General features: G+C 57.6%; 1 protein-coding gene across 2 annotated transcripts; it reads right to left on the minus strand.

The window, feature by feature from the left end:
* Window positions 1-1826: 1826 nt before the first annotated feature.
* Window positions 1827-7730, minus strand: LOC128783482 (folate receptor gamma-like). 2 transcript variants are annotated; one of them, XM_053934224.1, is made up of 5 exons: window positions 7409-7730; window positions 4704-4859; window positions 3840-4028; window positions 3219-3354; window positions 1827-2475 (listed from the first exon to the last, which is right to left on the minus strand). In XM_053934224.1, exons 1-5 carry the CDS (start codon window positions 7649-7651, stop codon window positions 2144-2146), a joined length of 1056 nt encoding a protein of 351 aa, XP_053790199.1. In that variant the 5' UTR covers window positions 7652-7730; the 3' UTR covers window positions 1827-2143. The 2 variants fall into 2 exon arrangements, with proteins under 2 accessions (XP_053790199.1, XP_053790200.1); XM_053934225.1 differs by lacking the exon at window positions 7409-7730 and adding an exon at window positions 6335-6672.
* Window positions 7731-18446: the final 10716 nt, after the last annotated feature.

Below are 18446 nucleotides of genomic sequence, written 5' to 3' on the forward strand. Positions count from 1 at the left end.
AAATGCATCATATTTAAGTTAGAGAGGGAAAGTGCTTCTCTGTTTCATGTAAAGGCACGGAATTAGTGATCTGCTGTGGCAGAGGCTACATCATTAGGAACGTTTTAAAATAAAAATGCGCCAGAAAAGCTTCTGGAAACAGCTGCTCTGATCTAAAAACTCCTGAAAATATTTGAAGTACTACAAAGCTCTGTAGCCTGGACTTGGCCTGGCCCAGACAGCCCTGGCCTTGCCCCATGGGCACAGTGGGAGACAAAGCTTGCCATGAGATCCTCCCACTGAGTCCTGAGGAGCAGAAAGGACCCCCAACACTCCCCACAGACCCCCAAACCACCACCCCACCCCAGCTGGACTCCGTGGCCTCCTGAACTCCTCGCAGAGGGGACTCTGGGTGAGGCTGGGTCCAAGCCCAGCCCCAGACCTGGTCAATGGCTGCTGTCTAAAGCATTGCACAGCTGTGATTGAACCTTTACCTCCGGGACTGAGGATGGGAACCCAAACACATTTCCATAAATAAATGATTCATTATGATTGTGATTAGACCAAGAGATTAATCAGCATTATTTACTGCACAGCACAGGTAGCTGCAACTACCAGTATGATATTTGAAACAAGATTGAAGCAGTTGTGTTGAAGCCAGCAAGCCCCATTGCTGAGCAGAGGTTGATGTCACTCACCCAGACCAAGGCCCCTGGGCAAATCTCCTTGGCCCAGCCTCGAGACGTGACCTCGAGGGGCAGCCCTAGGAGGCACTCAGGCAAAGGGGGTGTTAGAAGATGCCCAGACAAAAAAGCTGGGGCTGGGCTTTTATAGGCTAAAGCCCCTGGAGTGGCAGCCAGGTGTCTCTGGGCTGTGCCAGCCCAGCAGCTTTAGGGAAGGGATCAGTGGGATCACCTGGGGGTTCCTTTCTCAGGAGCTTCCCCTGCCCTGCCACGCCTTCGCCTCAGTCAGGGTGTGGAGCCAGGCTGGTTCCTGCTTTGTCCCACCCCAAAAGCAGCAGGGTCCCTCTCTCCCCAGGCAGGGCACCCAGCTCTTCTCCTCCCCGTGTCTCCCTGCAGGACGTTGCTGAAGTTCTGCTGAAGTTTCTGCCTCAGAGGAAATAAAACCCCAAACAAGAAGAGCAGCAAGTCTCTGCCCAGGTCCTGCAGGTCTGGGAACCTTCACCTTTAGCCCAAGGCAGGTGTGGGCAGGGCTGAGCCAGCTCACCTGGGCTGCAGCCCCTGCCAGGGGCACAGCAGGGACACTTCTGCTGCTCTGCCCCAACCCTGGGGCCAGCACAGCCAGGACCTGGAGCTGCTGGAGAGAGCCCAGAGGAGCCACGGGGCTGGAGCCAGGCTGGGAGAGCTGGGGGTGCTCACCTGGAGAGGAGAAGCTCCAGGGAGAGCTCAGAGCCCCTGGCAGGGCCTGAAGGGGCTCCAGGAGAGCTGCAGAGGGACTGGGGACAAGGGATGGAGGGACAGGAGCCAGGGAATGGCTCCCAGTGCCAGAGGGCAGGGCTGGATGGGAGATTGGGAATTGGGAATTGTTCCCTGGCAGGGTGGGCAGGGGCTGGGATGGAATTGCCAGAGCAGCTGGGGCTGCCCCTGGATCCCTGGCAGTGCCCAAGGCCAGGTTGGACACTGGGGCTGGAGCAGCCTGGCACAGTGGGAGGTGTCCCTGCCGTGGCAGGGGAGTGGAAAGAAATGAGATTTGACATCTCTTCCAATCCAAACCATTTATCATTTTATGATCTTTCCTCCCCCCAGGCCAATTCCTACATTTACAGACCCCACACTCACCGCCACCCCCAGACACCTCAGGCGTATTTCACATCAGTACAACAAGGCTGATCCAGAGCCAGACTTTATTGTCAAAGCCACCCTTCAGGGAGTCACAGCAGCCCAGACACCAGGGCTCAGCCAGGCCAGCACACGGCCGTGGGGGGGAACTGATGTGCAGGAGCTCCCACATCAGAGCAGAGCTTGCACTGCTCTTCCCCCAGAGGCAAGAAAATCCCTGCTCTGGTCAGCAGCCAAGAGGGGGTGCCAAGGTCAGCAGCACAGCTTCTGCTGCTGGGACAGACAGACAGACAGACAGACACAGAGAGAGAGTTACTTGTTCGGTTCCTCTTGCAGGGCAGCTGGAGCAGCCCAGGCCGTGCCCCTCACAGAGGGGTCGCAGGGAGCCCCGAGCCCCCGGGGAGCAGCACGAGGGCCAGGGGCAGCAGGAGCAGCTCGGAGCAGGGCAGCGCCCGCGCGGCCCGGCCGCTCCCGGGAGCCGGGGAGGATCTCTTTCTCCAGGCGTAGAACTTGGCCACAGCCACGTTGGGGTTGCCCTGGGCAGGGTCGAACCACATCTGGATGCAGCGCCCGCTGCCCCGGGGCTCGCGGCTGTATTGGAAGGAGCTGGACCAGATCTTCTCACACAGGTCCTTGGGGCGGGGGAAGAGCTGGCTGAAGGGTCTGCACATGGAGCCCCAGGGACAGCGGTTGGTTCCTGGAGGAATAGGAAAAGGTAAAAGACTTTAGAAAGTGCAAAAAAGCCCCAGGAAGTAGACATTAAAGCTGAGAAAGGCTGGGAAATTTCTAAACCTTCTCATGGGAAGCTAGGAAGTTAAGAACCAAGTGAATACATTTATATTTATCATAAGGAACAGGAAAGAACAAGAACTTATTGATAGCTCAAGATGTGAAAAGTCCTAGATATATGCTTTGCAAAGATAGAAAAAGTTTCTATCTTAAAGAATGAATTATTGTGTATTGTTTGAGGTTCATAGAAGTCCTTTTGTTAATGTTAAACCCACTGGGGTCCTTTTCTTATTGGTTAGAGTACAATGACTTTACACCTTTTCTTTTACGCTGTTGGTTCAGAGAATATGTAGAAAAATGCTTTGCATGGGCTGCCATGCTGTCTCTGATCTGTGTTTGCATGGATGTGGCTGTTCCTAAGTCTCTTGCTTTTTGCTTGTTTGGTACAGCCAGATAACAAATCCTCAGTCTGCAGCCAGTCAGGGTCTGTCCCGTTTGTGAGACACGGCCCGATCCGGCAGAGGTTCCTGGGGGCAGAGCAGCGTGGCACAAAACCCGGGGAGGGCACAGCCCTCCCCTCCTGTCCTTCCCCTGCGAGGTCACCTGCCCACGGCCGCACCTGAGCCTGGAGAGGACAGAGGTGTCCTGGCAGCAGTGACACTGCCAGGGACCTGCCTGGGGGGTGAGGAAAGGCTCCCAGAGCCCACCCACCTGTAGCCCAGTTCCAGCCCTTGTGCCAGTTCTCCTTGCAGGTGAGGGCGTCCTTGCAGTCCTGCCACCACTCCTCGCAGTCCTCCCTGCAGAGGGGCACGTGGAGGATCCTCTCCCGACGCCAGCTGCTGTCAGCCTGCAGGACACAGGACCCAGGACACAGCCTGCTGTCACCCGAGTCATGCTGGGGAGGGCCCTTGGGGGTCAAGGGCGAGATCTGCCACATCCCAGATCCCCCAGCCCCTCACGGGGAGCCACAGCTGATCCCAGAGGAGTCTCAGCCCCAGCAGAGATGTGGATTCCTTGACACAAGGAATTCTTCCATCAGTCAGAGGCCAGAAAAGCCCTTGGAATCTTTCTAGCCTGTGGGAAAAGCTGAGACACCCTAGGATATTGAAGAGAAATCCTTCCCTGGCAGGGTGGGCAGGCCCTGGCACAGGGTGCCCAGAGCAGCTGGGGCTGCCCCTGGATCCCTGGCAGTGCCCAAGGCCAGGCTGGACACTGGGGCTGGAGCAGCCTGGCACAGTGGGAGGTGTCCCTGCCATGGCAGGAGTGGAACAGGACGAGTTTTAATGTCCCTTCCAACCCAAAGAGTTCCACGATTCCTTGATCTGCTCCTACCTGCTCAATCCAGGGCCCCAGGTTGGGGGAGCACTCGTACAAGCACATGTCCTGGATGAAGTGGCGCTTGCATTTGGGTGGCATCACCCCACAGTGGTTCCAGTTGAAGTTGTAGAGGTAGGACTGGTCCTTGTGGGCTTCCAGAGTGGTGTTGGCTGTGCAGCAGGCGTTGTCCTTCCAGGGGGAGCACTGCAACACAGGGACGGGCAGCAGCTCCAGCGGGGCACAGCCACTGCAAGGAGCCCGCAGCAACCACAGCATCTTGTCTTCCCCAGCAAACTCTCGGTCACTTTGGCTTCAGGAGCTGGGCACTGCAGCAAGGCGGAGCTGGAGGGGCAGGAGATCAGCTCCGCAGGAATTGTGCCAGCCCAAGGGACAGAAACAAACCCTCCTTCCTCTGCCGAGGGGCTGGGGCACAGCAAGGAGACTGTCCCACCCTGCGAGGGAGCAGGGGAGAGCCCTTCCTCCTCTTCCTCTCCTTCCTCCTCTTCCTCCCCTTCCTCCCCTTCCTCCCCTTCCTCTCCTTCCTCCCCTTCCTCCCCTTCCTCCCCTTCCTCCCCTTCCTCCCCTTCCTCCCCTTCCTCTCCTTCCTCCCCTTCCTCCCCTTCCTCCCCGTCCTTTCCCTGCTGTGCTCTGGGCTACCCGAGCTTCACGGGGGTTAGAGAGGGTGGCGCTGAGCTGGCAAAGTCCCCGCCACTGTCCCTGCTCGGCCACCTGCTGCAAGAAGGGTCAGACGGACGGGTCTCACAGCCAGCGCAGGCTTCAGCCCTCGGGCGAGCGCTGGCCGAGCCCGCAGAGCCCGCGGGGTGCGGGAGGCGGGCGCGGGGCCCGGGCAGTGCCAGCCCAGCCCAGCCCAGCTCCTACCTGCTCGAACAGCCTCCCCTCGGGGCCCGGCTCGCTCTTGTGGTGTTTGGCGTCCATGCAGACGTTCAGCAGCGGCTCCTTCACCGCCTCGGCAGCCAGCAGCACCAGAGCCACCGCCAGAGGCACGGCCAGCGCCGCTGCCATCCCGGGAACGGGCTGCGAGAGAGGGGACAGCGCTGGGCGAGAGGGGACAGGGATGTGAGAGAGGGGACAGGGATGTGAGAGAGGGGGCAGCGCTGGGCGAGAGGGGACAGCGCTGCGAGAGAGGGGACAGCGCTGCGAGAGAGGGGACAGGGATGTGAGAGAGGGGACAGGGATGTGAGAGAGGGGACAGGGATGTGAGAGGGGGCAGCGCTGGGCGAGAGGGGACAGCGCTGCGAGAGAGGGGACAGGGATGTGAGAGAGGGGACAGGGATGTGAGAGAGGGGACAGGGATGTGAGAGGGGGCAGCGCTGGGCGAGAGGGGACAGGGATGTGAGAGAGGGGACAGCGCTGCGAGAGAGGGGACAGGGATGTGAGAGAGGGGACAGGGCTCTGAGAGAAGGGACAGGGATGTGAGAGAGGGGACAGCGCTGCGAGAGAGGGGACCGGGCTCTGAGAGAGGGGACAGAGCTGGGCACAGAGGGGACAGCCCAGGAGAGGGGACAGGGCTGGGCAGAGAGGGGACAGCCCAGGAGAGGGTTTGGCACGGGCAGCAGCGAGGGAGGTGCTGTGGCACTCCTGAGGAGCTGGCAGCAGCTGGTGGCACCAAGGACACAGCGCAGCCCCCCCGAGGCTGGCTGCAAGGTCAGGCACCGTTCTCATCGGGACAGCCCCAGAGCGGGACAAACAGCCCCGGGAGAGCTGGGGCTGATCACTCCATCAGCCCTGAGCGAGGAGTGAGACCCACTCACTTTGGGGCCCTTTTGCCACCCCACTGCTTCAGAGAGAAGCTCCCAGCCCCCAAACCTTCCACACCCCTTCAGACGTGGGGAGCTCAGGGATGACTCTCCTGAGTGTTCACAGGAGCAGGGAACGCACCAAACACAGCACCCTGTGTGGGCCAGGAGCTGCAGGACTCTGCTAATTCAGGAAAACATTTTCTTTATCTGCATCTGAGACTTGGGAACCCTCTCCCGAGGTCTCCAGCAGAGAGCTGAATCACCAAAGAATCACGGGAGGGTTTGGGCTGGAAGGAATCTTAAAGCCCATCTCATTCCAGCCTGCCATGGGCAGGGTCACCTCCCACCATCCCAGGGTGCTCCAGCCTGGTCTGATTTGAGCAATAAAAGACATTTCACACATCCTTGGCCTCCTCTGCCTGCATAGAGGCTGGGACCAATTTTATAGTCAATTTTTAAAAAAAAAGCCCAAAAACCAACTCCACACCAATCAACCAACATCAAGACTTAACCAAGAAAATTCCTTCCCATTCCTTGTTGACATGGCACAAGGGTCTGAAGCAGATGCATTTTAAGAAGAATTTTGTAAAACACAGAAGCAAGACAAAGTATTTACATCATTAAAATAGCACAAAACACCCCAGAAAAAGCAGCTACAGGCCTGAGGAGGCACACAGAAACGTGAGAGCCAGGAAGCAGCTAACCAGCATTACAACTGCATTTATGCTCCCAAATCAGTGTCAGCCTTACCAGCCCAAAAGGCCTCTCGCCTCTCCACACCACTCACAAGCGCTCAGCTCAGCAGCTTCCCGGGGCAGCTGCAACAGCAGAGCTGCTGGCACAGGTGCTGCCACTGGGGAGGAACTTTCCCCGCTCTTTGAGGGGCTGTGGCTGGTGCCAGTGTTTGTCAGCACAGGGGACAATGTTTGGGTGACAGCCGGCTGTTCCAGTCTTCCGCAAGCAGCAGCTCCTGCCTGGGAGAAACCCAGTGTTTCCTTCCCAAAGCAGGCGTCTGCTCAGCCCTGGGCTTCACCACAAACCCCATTTCCTCCCCTCACCCCGCACCAGGCACTGGGATCTGCCCATGGCACGAGGCAGGGGAGCCCAGGACGGACTGACCCAGGGCTCTGGGTATGGAACAAATCATGGACTAAATGCAAAAGGCAGCAAATGACACGCAGGCTGCTGCCTCCGAAGGAAAAGAACAACTCCCACCACAAAGCAGAAATGCAGGTGCTGAGGGGGAGCAATGCACCTCCTTGTAACACCTGAGCACATCCACTGGAGCTGGAAGCTTCACCAGAGCCCGTGGAAAGCCCTTGCCTCAGCAGGGGGGCAGAGTCTTCCTCTTGGAGCAGGTCTGGGGGCTGATTTGCTCTTTTCTTCACTCACATCGCTGCTGTTTCAGTGATGAATCACTTGCCTGAGGAGCAATCCTTCTAAACTTCATGTGTGAGCACTTTAGGCTGTGGGTGACCCTGCTCTGGTGATCACAGAATCCTGAGGTTGGAAGAGACCTCCCCACCTTGTCCCCAGCCCAGAGCTCTGAGTGCCACCTCCAGGGGACACCTGCAGGGATGGGCACTGCAAAGCTCCCTGGGCAGCCCCTGCCAAGGCCTGAGCAGCCTTTCCATGGGGAAATTCCTGCTGCTGGCCAAGCTGAGCCTGCCCTGGCCCAGCCTGAGGCCGTTCCCTCTCCTCCTGTCCCTGTTCCCTGGAGCAGAGCCCGACCCCCCGGCTGTCCCCTCCTGGCAGGTAGAAAACAACTCTGTGCTTCTACCCCCTCACGCTGGAGATGTCACTGAGCAGATCTCCCCCACCCACCTCGGACCCTTTGCCACCTCTGCTGCCTCCACCAGAAGAGTTTTGCCCCTCGAGGCTCAGGACTGTGGCAGTTTCAGATGCCCTGCACTGTCCTGGCCACGTTTCCTGCTCCTTGCCAGGGAATTTCTGATATCTGGTTTGTTTTTGGAACTGCTGATCACTGAACTGTGTTGTAACATTGTCAGAGCAGTGACAGCTTGTTCCTGAGAGATAATTGTCAGCCACCAGCCTGTCATCTTCCATCTGACGTGTTCTCCCCAGTGCATCACTGTGTGTTCCTCTCAGCTGCTTTTTCTTTGAAATCTGTTGTTTTGTTGTTCGGTGACTCAGTCATACCAGGTGTCACGTCCCACTCTTGTGTAGAAGGGACCACCCAAGAGTCATAGGTGCCCATGGTCACAGAGGAATGGCAAAAGGGTCCCAAAAACCAAGCTCAAAAACCAGGTTTTATTGGCCAGCTCCACACTCAGCGTGGAAATCGACACATGTTTTGCCCCTACGTTGTAACAGTGAGAGAAATAAAAGAGTAAAATGAAAGAGGGAGGCAGGAAAGTGTGAAAGAGAGATTGGATAGGAAAGGAGATCACCAGTCCTGGCTGCAGCACTGATCCAAGCAGGGTGGTCCTGGGGCACTGCCCGGCTTTGGGGGCACTTTTTGTAGGAAAGTTTCCCCACCCTGGCATCGGGCTGCCTGCTCTTCATGTGAGCACACGCAGTCTGTTCTTCTGGGCCTTTCTGGAAATGGTTCCAGGGGCTTTGGGGGTCTCTTGGTAAATCCCTCTCCACTGGATCAACTCTCAGCCAGCAGCTGATGCCCACTCCTGGCCCCAGGGCTGCCCTGGAGCTGTTCTTTGTGTTGTTTGGTCACCACGGACCAGAACAGGGAAGTTGGCCCCAAAACGGGGCTGCCCCACAAGGGCACTGCCCCTTCCCAGGCACATCCTGCTCTAATCCTGCTTTAACTTTCTTGCTCCTGTGGGCATCAGGAACTTGAGGCACAGCAATGCTTTTACTCCTTCCTGCCCAGGCTTCTGCACCAGGGACTTCTGCAGATTTTTACAGCTGGTCCTGGAGCCATTTGGTGTCACCAGACACTTGGATGACTTGATGTTTACCCAGACAAAATTTGTTGAGAAGCAGAAATCATAGAATCAAAGGAGTGTTTGGTTGGGAGGGACAGTAAAGCTCATCCAGTTCCAGCCCCTGCATGGGCATGCACAGCTTCCACTGTCCCAGCTTGCTCCCAGCCCTGTCCAGGCTGGCCTGGAACACTTCCAGGGACGGGGCTTGTCCATTTACCTGTGGTTCAGCCCTGAATTACATTTCCTGTGACCTTTCCCTGGACAGACACCGTGTTCTGGGTGTGTAGATCCCCCCATCTCTCCAAAAAACCTTTCAGGTTGTCACATGTGAATGTCTAGACCTTGTCCTTGTAGGGGGAACTTGTGCATGGGATGATGCAGAGCACTGCACCATCTCCCTGTTGTCCTGCCTGTATCCCTGTACACCCCCTTACCTAAATATGCTGCATTTTTCCACACCAGATGCTCGTTCTTTGCTCTCTTTGTCACCTCCAAACCATTTGTGTCCCTCTCTGAGCTTGTATTTCCTTAACTGAGCATTCCAGAGCTGTTTGTAGCCATGAGGTCTCCAGCAGCAGCCCGTGCCCATCCCTCACTGCCTTGTGCCCCTCTGTACCACAGCCTGGTCCCCTCCCCTGGAGGCTCTGCCATCCTGGTGTGCATTCTCTGCACTACCTCAGTGTGTGGGAGCCTTGAATCTCTCCCCCCAGCACAGTTTTGCTGTTCTCTGCACCCCCTCAAAGGCATGTTGGCAGCACGCAGTGAGGAGCAGCAGGGCCACTGCCATGGTCTGAAGGAAAGCTGGTGAGAACAAACCACAGGACAAGTCCTCAGACAGCGAAGCTGGCAGGGCTCAGTTCCCTGAGACCCTGCAAACGCAGTCCAAAGCCCCTGGCCAGCAGTGGCCACGCTCTGGGCTACGGCTTCAGGAGCTGTGTCACAGCTCTCAGCCAGGCTGCGCACAGAATCGGGGAAAGACAGAAGGGTGTCAAGTTGTGAGTGGGTCTTGAGTCTTCAAAGAGACAGGAGCAGTGGTTGGTTGTTGTAAAGTTGTTTATTGCATGAATACATCAACCTTGAAGGCGAAGAGTTCAGAGTATTACAGTCCAGGCTAAAAAAAGCCAAAAGCTTTCTGGCACAGGGTGTTGGTGTTCTGAGCAGAGGCAGCAGAAGCAGCAGCAGCTAGCAGCAGCTACTGCCACCTCTTTTGCCCCCTAATACAGGGGAATTTTACTCATAAATCATCTAATCAGCTATGAACACTATTCTAAAACATTCTTCTTACACCTATCCGAGCTTAATTCTAATGTGCAAAAGCAGTGTTTGTTCTTACCCAAACCTACACATATAGTTCTGTCTGCTCACACAAATGTTCTATCTGTTCTATCTAGAAATGCAAGCAGTGGTCTGCTATGTTTTCATGTTGTCTGGAACGAAGTTAATTTTGTGAAAGGTATCACTACTGAACTTTAAACTAGGCTTTGGGGCCTTTTACTGCTAACCCAGTCTCTTAAGATATATTTCTACTTACTTAAAACTAAAACTTACACTCCTGCTTCATGTCTGTGTGGCTTAATATACTTCAGTTTCTCTAAAGGTTCCAGTTCAATCCCTGCATTCCTTTCTCCCCCTGAGGGGCTTAGAGAGACTTTTATTTCATGATTCTAACAGAAGGGTTTGGGCTGGGAGGGACCTTAAAACCCATCCAGTTTCACCCCTGCCACAGGCAGGGACACCTTCCACTAGGAGAAAATAAAGTTCCAGAGAAGAAACAAATCTCTTTGGTCTCTGTGCCAGAGGGACGCCCAGCTGGCAGGGGGAGGATGTTTCCCTGAGGATTTTGCTGATGGTAGTTCCCCGTGGGAGGCTGCAGTGGCCTCAAGGCTGTCAGAGGGGGCTGAGGGTGGGACTGCAGCCTGGGACAGCTGGGCACTGATCACCTCCCTGCCACGGACACGGGTCCTGAGCTCCAGATGGGAGGGTGCTCGGAAAGTCAATCCCACAGAATTCAAACACCCAGCTGAGCCACAACAGCTCCTTGTTATCATTAACCAAAATTAGCAGGAATAAACCAGTGCCTGGGGACAGACTGTGCTGTTGCTTTGGGCCTGAGCAAACCTGTCCCACGGATTTTGGGTTAAATTTCATTACAATCGGTGCTTTTATTCCAGATGAGGACTATCTGGCCAGAAAGGAGAACTGGAAAAGGGCCTGGGGTCCTGGTGGGTGCCAGCGAGCCCAAGGTCACCAGGAGACCTTGCAGGAAGGTGGCTGGTGCTGACCTCTGGGGGAGCTGGGGCTCTCAGGCTGGGCAGGACTGGATCCCAGCAGCTCCACACTGGTCAGCCCATGTCCAGGACTGGGGCTGGGTGTCCCAGTCCAGCAGACAGTGGTGGGCTGCAGGTGCTGCACGGGCTGTGGGGGTTTTATTTCCAATCCCCCTGCTTTAGCTTTGACAGGATGTATTGCATGTACACTTTCTCCACCACTGAGACCAGGGCCTTGGACACCTGCACCTCCCACACCTGTGCTGTGCTGACCCCCAGTATTGCAGTGATCAGCCTGTCCAAGATTCACAAATCTGTGAAAAATTCTTCTCCCACTGCTGACATTCTCATGGCCAACACCTGCTGCTGGTCCCACCGTGGTGACTCCAGCTGTGTACACAGCAAAAATCAGGTCAGTCCTGGACCACCGGAAAGCTGCAGGAAGCCAAATGGGACCCCAAAGTCATGGCATGAGCTGGGCTGGAGCTGGGGGTCTGTGCTGGAGCCTCACAGGGCTGGTGGGGTCACACAGCTCAGAAAGACAGCAGAAATTATGTTAAAAATTGAAGGGCAAACTCATCACCTGGTGCCAACTGGAATTACGGCACAGACTTGGGTGATGAAATTCCACCTGAGAGTTGTGAATTCTCACGATGCTCCGAGCCTCAGGCTGGGCCAGGGCAGGCTCAGCTTGGCCAGCAGCAGGAATTTCCCCATGGAAAGGCTGCTCAGGCCTTGGCAGGGGCTGCCCAGGGAGCTTTGCAGTGCCCATCCCTGCAGGTGTCCCCTGGAGGTGGCACTCAGAGCTCTGGGCTGGGGACAAGGTGGGGAGTGGTCACAGGTTGGACTTTATGGTCTTGGAGGGCTTTTCCAGCCCCAATGATTCTATTCTACGATTCTCTGATCCTGTGGTCTTTAAGGTCCCTTCCAGTCCAAACCATTCCATGATTCCATGACTCTGTGTGTGCCATTTTTATGGTCAGATGTGGCTTTGTGCTTTGCACACTTCATGTGGTTAATTTGGAGAAATGCCCGTACCCTGAGTGATGTCACAGCATAAATATTTGAAGCAAACATAATTTCCTCTATTGATTTCCCTCCCACAAAAACGTCTAATGGAGAATGAGGCTGTGCCTGCTTTCTTTGCTAAAAAAAGAATGAATAAATACTCAGTAAAGTATAAAGTTCTATAGCAGAGTACTGGATATCCACGCTATTGTGCCAGGGATATCAGCAATTTCCATCAGTTAATTAGGAAGCAGAGCCACAGGGATCACAGGGATCGGGCAGGGGTTATCAGTGAGAACAGTTATTCTTGTGGGCACAAAGGGGAGTTAAAGATTAACCAGAAAAGCAAATGCAGATCCCAGAGATAGGCAGCTTTAAGGACCAGCTCTGCGGGTCTGCAGAGGGGCTGACAAGGGAGGGAGGTCCCCCCTCGAGGGGGGATTCCTGCCTGATGCATCCCCCCAGACAGACTGTGAGCTGTGAGACCCACCACGGGGTGGGTTTGCCACAGATGGGGCTCCCAGACGAAAAGGCATACCAGAGAATCATGGAATCAGGAAGTGGTTTAGGTGGCAAGGGACAATTAAGGATCACCTCCTTCCATCCCTGCCATGGCAGGGGCACCTCCCACTGTGCCAGGCTGCTCCAGCCCCAGTGTCCAAGCTGGCCTTGGGCACTGCCAGGGATCCAGGGGCAGCCCCAGCTGCTCTGGCAATTCCATCCCAGCCCCTGCCCACCCTGCCAGGGAACAATTCCCAATTCCCAATCTCCCATCCAGCCCTGCCCTCTGGCACTGGGAGCCATTCCCTGGCTCCTGTCCCTCCAGGCTCTTGTAAATAGTTTCTCTCCATCTTGGAGGTCTATTGCCACTTGAATGATTCCGTGATCCCTGGGGCAGGGAGGTGGTGACAGTTCTATCCCCCAGACCTCCCCAGGACACGTGGGTCCTGTCTCTGAGGTTCCTCTGCAGAAGCTTTCAGGTGAAGTTTCTCTGCAGAGGCCGTGCAGGAGAGCAGCCTCTCACAGGGACTCCACTTCTGGGCTGTCTCCCTACTCCAGGAAAAGGAGGAATGTGACAAAAAGAAGAAGAATGGAAGAAAAAACCTTTCTGTGAAGGTCATGACATGGCACCAAGAGCCTCTGGGTGCATCTGGCATGGGGCAGCCTGTGTGACTCTGTGGAGATGGTTCTTATCCGTGGTTACCTGGGGGGCCCCCAGTGCAGGCTGAGGCCACAGGGTGATGGGGCAGCAGGGACTGGAGCATCCCTCATCCACATCCACACCTGCATCTCACCTCCCTCATCCTGCATCCCCATCCACACCTGCATCTCACCTCCCTCATCCTGCATCCACATCCACATCTGCATCTCACCTCCCTCACCCTGCATCCACACTCATCTCCTGCATTTGCATTTTCCACATCCCCCACCTGCCCCTTGCATCCTGCATCTGCCTCCTACCTCTGGATTCTGCATCTCATCCCATCTCCTGCCTCTACATCTGCCTCCCTCACCCTGCATCCACATCCCGCATCCCACATCCCGCATCCCACATCCCATATCCCACATCCCATATCCCACATCTACATCCCACATCCCATATCCCACATCCTACATCCCACATCCTACATCCCACATCCCGCATCCCACATCCCATATCCCACATCCCATATCCCACAGCTACATCCCACATCCCATATCCCACATCCTACATCCCACATCCTACATCCCACATCCCGCATCCCATATCCCATGTCCCGCATCCCGTGCCCACATCCCATATCCCACATCCCGCATCCTGCAGCCACATCCCTCATCCCATATCCTACATTCCACATCCCACATCCGCATCCCACACCCTGACCCGCACCCCACACCCTGACCTCCATCCCACACCCTGACCCGCACCCCACACCCCGCTCCGCACCCCACACCCTGACCCGCACCCCACACCCTGACCTCCATCCCACACCCTGACCCGCACCCCACACCCCGCTCCGCACCCCACACCCTGACCCGCACCCCACACCCCATCCCACACCCCGCTCCGCACCCCACACCCTGACCCGCACCCCACACCCCATCCCACACCCCGCTCCGCACCCCGGGCCGCCCCGCTCCGGCCGCAGCCCCGGCAGAGGGAAGCATCGAGCCGCGCTCCGCCGCTCGCCCGCGCTGGGGCAGTCCCGGAAGAGAAGGGGGATTTGCGGGATCCCGGCCCCGCACCTTCCCTCTCAGGGGCAGGACGGCACCCGGCTCTGGCCGTGCGGGTGTCCCCGGGCTCCCCGGTTACCTTCGGGGCTCCCAGTTACCTTCGGGGCTCCCAGTTACCCTCGGGGCTCCCCAGTTACCCTCGGGGCTCCCAGTTACCCTCGGGGCTCCCCAGTTACCCTCGGGGCTCCCAGTTACCCTCGGGGCTCCCAGTTACCCTCGGGGCTCCCAGTTACCCTCGGGGCTCCCAGTTACTCTCCAGGCTCCCAGTTACTCTCCAGGCTCCCAGTTACCCTCTGGGCTCCCAGTTACCCTCCAGGATCCCAGTTGCACTGGGAGGGCTCACGCCGAGGCAGAGGGGCTCAGCCGAGTCTCCGGAGCACCAGCACGGGAGATGTCGCTCCAGGCGCTCCCGTCCCAGCCTGGCCACGCGCAGATCCCTGCGGAGGGGTTTGGGTACCAGGAAAACCCACAGTGCCAGACCCAGGGGCTGGTTGGGAACCCAGGGGCTGGTTGGGAACCCAGGGGCTCTCCTGTGGGTTTGTCTCGCTCCGTTTTGAGCCTGGGGAAGCCTCTGCCACCCATGGTGTGTCCCAAAGCTCCTTCCCAGGGGCCGGGGTCTGAGGACAGCTCTGAGGGCTAGGACAGGGGGTCTCACCTGTGGACAGGGCTCTGCCAGGATCTCCGGGCAAAGATTGAGAAGTGGCACTTGGGGACATGGCACTGGCAGTGCAGGGGCTTGGGATGAGATGGCCTTTAAGGTCCCTTCCAGCCCAAACCTGTCTGCTATTCTGTGATCCCAAGTCTAAATGGGCCAGCTGAGGAGGCTGAGCTGCAGCATCCCCTGGAAGCTCCAGCAGCCTAATTAGTGCCTGCTAATTGTGGAATGGCCGTTGTTTCCAGCAGGCTGGCGGTGCAGCCTGAGCCAGGCACAACGCTCCAGGTGAAGCACAGACAAAGCAGGGAGGACAGAACTTGTGTAATTTTAAAGAGAAACCACCTGGTTTCTGGTTTCTGGCTGAGCCCAAAGCCACGGGTCCGTAAAGGTCCCTCGGCAAACCCGGGAGCTGCTCCTGTGTCAGCTCCTGTTGGGGACCCCACCGAGATGTGCAGGGGGACCCTGCCAGGCCCAGAGCCCTCTCCTGCTGGTGACCCCCATCCAGCCCCTCACACACACGGGACCAAGCCCGGGTGGCCGGGGCCCAGCTTGGACTGCCTGGGGCCTGGTGGCCAAAGGACATCCCCGAGAGCTGTGCCTGTCCCCAGAGCTGCCACAGCAGCAGCGCTCGCGTGGGCATGGCCAGCAGCACCCAGCCCTGCTCCTCCTCAGGGAGGGTCAGGGCAGGACACGACCCTCGCCCGCTTGGTTCCATTCACTGTGGGCACTCTGAAGCCCCAGAGCAGACCAGGAGCCTGTCCAGAGCCATGCCCAGACCCTGGGCCCCACTGCCCACTGCCCAGCTCCAGAACTGGGGCTTTCCAGGCTCTGCGCCCCTCCTAGCCATCAGCTGCTCCACGGGCTGAGCCAGAGCTGCACAGAGCTGCTGGCTGTGACGTGAGAGAAGGCTCTCCACTCCTCGAGAAGCTCTCCAGTAACCATCCCCACAGCACATAGAGTGGAAGGAGGAGGAGAAAGTCACCTTCAGGCAGCAGCACCTGATGTGGCCAGTGAAAGCAGCACAACGCCAGCTCAGTGTCCATCCCGAGAGACGGGAGCTGCCAGAGGTCATCCCTGAGCACCCCAAACCTCTGCTGTGCCCCATCCCTGTCCTCCTGGGTCCCAGCTTTGCACAGCCCTTGCTGGCTGCTGCAGGGGGGCTGGGGATGTGCCTCATCTCAGCACCTTTTGTGCCACCAGCAGCTCCCCAGCTCCCCCCCGCAGCCGGGGCAGGGCTGGGGCACTGCTGGGCCAGGCAGAGCAGCGCTGGGGCCGGCGGGTGCACCTCAAATCACAGAGTTCTTTCCTGCCTGCCTAGCAGGGCTGGACAAACCGGGCAGCGAGGAGGCTCCCCGGGACACTGGGGCTGGGACAGTGCACAACAAGGAGATTTGGGGCAGGGGTTTTCGGGGACAGGGGTGCAGGTGCTTCCCACACCTGGAAGCTGCAAACCCTGGGGAGCAGCTGCCCCATGGCTCCAGCCTCGTGTCTGGGACACCTCTGGAACTGAGTGGGGTAAACTGAGCCTTGTAGGGTAGGGGCAGCTCACCCCCCGGCTCTGCTCTGCTCCCTCTGTCTCTCAACAGCAGGACCCCACCCAGGTTTTACCTCTGAGGGTGGAGAAATCCCGAATCAGCAGAGCTCTGCACCAAAGCCGGCCTGGTGGAAAACCCACAGCCAAGACTAGGGATGGGCTTGGAGCAGCCAAACCCCAACACCTCTGCTGGAAACCCATCACTGATGGGAGCAGCAGGGTCTCAGGGCAGGTGGGGGGTCCTGGGAGAACAAACCGGGTCTGCTCCAGTCACTCCTGCAGCTCTTCCCTCCCTGCTTTAATCCATGCCTCAGTTTCCTTGCCTGAAAAAGTGGATTTGCTGCTGTTTGTGTCAACAAAAAAATTGGTTGGTCCTTTAGCCTCATCCCGAGGGTCTTTTGGTCCTTTTGCATCCCCCAAAGGTTTGTGGTCCCCTGAGCATGAACCAGCAGACGTTGCCCCGGGAAGCTGCCACATTCCAAGCAGAAAGGAAAAGGCCTTTCCCGAGGCAGTGCTGGTGCCTCCAGACCCCCACTCAGGGCCTGTTTGGAAGGGACTTGTGAAATAACAAGTTCCTGGGGTCACGGGAGATCCTGGGTGAATTTTGTGCCTTTGAATCCATGGAGCTCAGTCTGGACAGCTTCGTGCTCCCCAACACAGTCACTTTGTGCTGTGGATCACCCTAAACCACATGGACCCAAAAGCTCCCCAGTCCCAGAGGAAGAAGCTGGGCTGGGAGCACAGGAGGAGCTTGGCTGGAGCACACCTGGCTCAGCACCCACCTCCCTGACCTGGGGCTGGGCTGGTCAAGGGGACACTGCACCCCCACCCCCAAACTGGCTGGGCAGCACTGTCCAGTCAGAGCATGGGTAAAAGCCTGGCTAAGGCCAGGCTGGACAGGGCTTGGGGCAGCCTGGCACAGTGGAAGGTGTCCCTGCCATGGCAGGGGGGTAGAAATGGGTGGGCTTTAAGGTCCCTTCCAACCCAAACCACTTTGGGATGCCATGATGCTAAGATTCTAAGGAAAGAATTCTAAACATTTTAAGGAATTCCATTCATTCTGAGGAAGGCTTTATCTTGCTGTGTCCCTGGCTAGGAGCAGGACATGGGACAGCAAACATGCCCCTGTCCTGAAGGGGATCTGCCCCTGCCATGGGCATTCTCTGTCATTTCCGGAGAGCAGCCACTCTGCTTTGTGCCTCAGTTTCCCCAGGGGAGCCCTGCCTGTGGCCAGCACAGGGGGAGCAGGGGAGAAGGAGGACAAGGTGTGAAATTCCCTCTCTTAGGGTAACAGGAAAGTTTTCAACAGCAGCTGGCACCTTCCACACAGCCTGCCCCCAGACTTGCAGCAGGGCAGCAGAAGGGGGACGGAGCAGAGGGGCTGGATCTCAGGACGTGTCCCACCATCCCTTTGGGAACGTAGAGCTCCTGAGCCTGCCACAGGCTCTGCCCCACAGACAGAGGAGGGTCCTGAGCCCCTCACTGACACAGGAGTCAGCAGCCCGCGCTGGGGACTCCAGAGCTGCCCTCCTGGTTCTGCTAAGAAAAATAAATAATAAATTTAAAAAGCTGGCTGTTTCCCCCCTCTGGCTCAGCAGAAATGTTTTCTGCTGTGTCAGAGTCTGACTCAGCAGAAAGGGGACACTGCCCTGGGGCCAGGGGCTGCCTTATCACTGCCCACAAGGCTCCTGTTTGTGCCACCCCAGTTATCACCCCTGAGCACGGCCAGGCTGGGGCCGGCACCGTGACTCAGCACCCTGAGCCTGTGCAAACTCATCCCCCCAGTCTGTGACAGGAGAGCCCATAAACATCCCATAAACTGCAGAGAACGGGCTCCAGTCCTGGGCATGGGGGTGAGACCCCTCACCTTGACCCCAACTCTGACCCTGGTCCTGGTCCTGGTCCTGGTCCTGGTCCTAGTCCTGGTCCTGGTCCTGGTCCTGGTCCTGGTCCTGACCTGACCCTGGTCCTGGTCCTGACCTGGTCCTGGTCCTGGTCCTGGTCCTGGTCCTGACCTGACCCTGGTCCTGGTCCTGGTCCTGACCCTGAACCCTGGTCCTGGTCCTGGTCCTGGTCCTGGTCCTGACCTGACCCTGGTCCTGGTCCTGACCTGGTCCTGGTCCTGGTCCTGACCTGACCCTGGTCCTGGTCCTGACCTGGTCCTGGTCCTGGTCCTGACCTGACCCTGGTTCTGGTCCTGACCTGGTCCTGGTCCTGGTCCTGGTCCTGGTCCTGGTCCTGACCTGACCCTGGTCCTGGTCCTGACCTGGTCCTGGTC

The sequence above is a fragment of the Vidua chalybeata genome, chromosome 2 (genome assembly GCF_026979565.1).
Source record: "Vidua chalybeata isolate OUT-0048 chromosome 2, bVidCha1 merged haplotype, whole genome shotgun sequence".
NCBI classification, from domain to species: domain Eukaryota; kingdom Metazoa; phylum Chordata; class Aves; order Passeriformes; family Viduidae; genus Vidua; species Vidua chalybeata.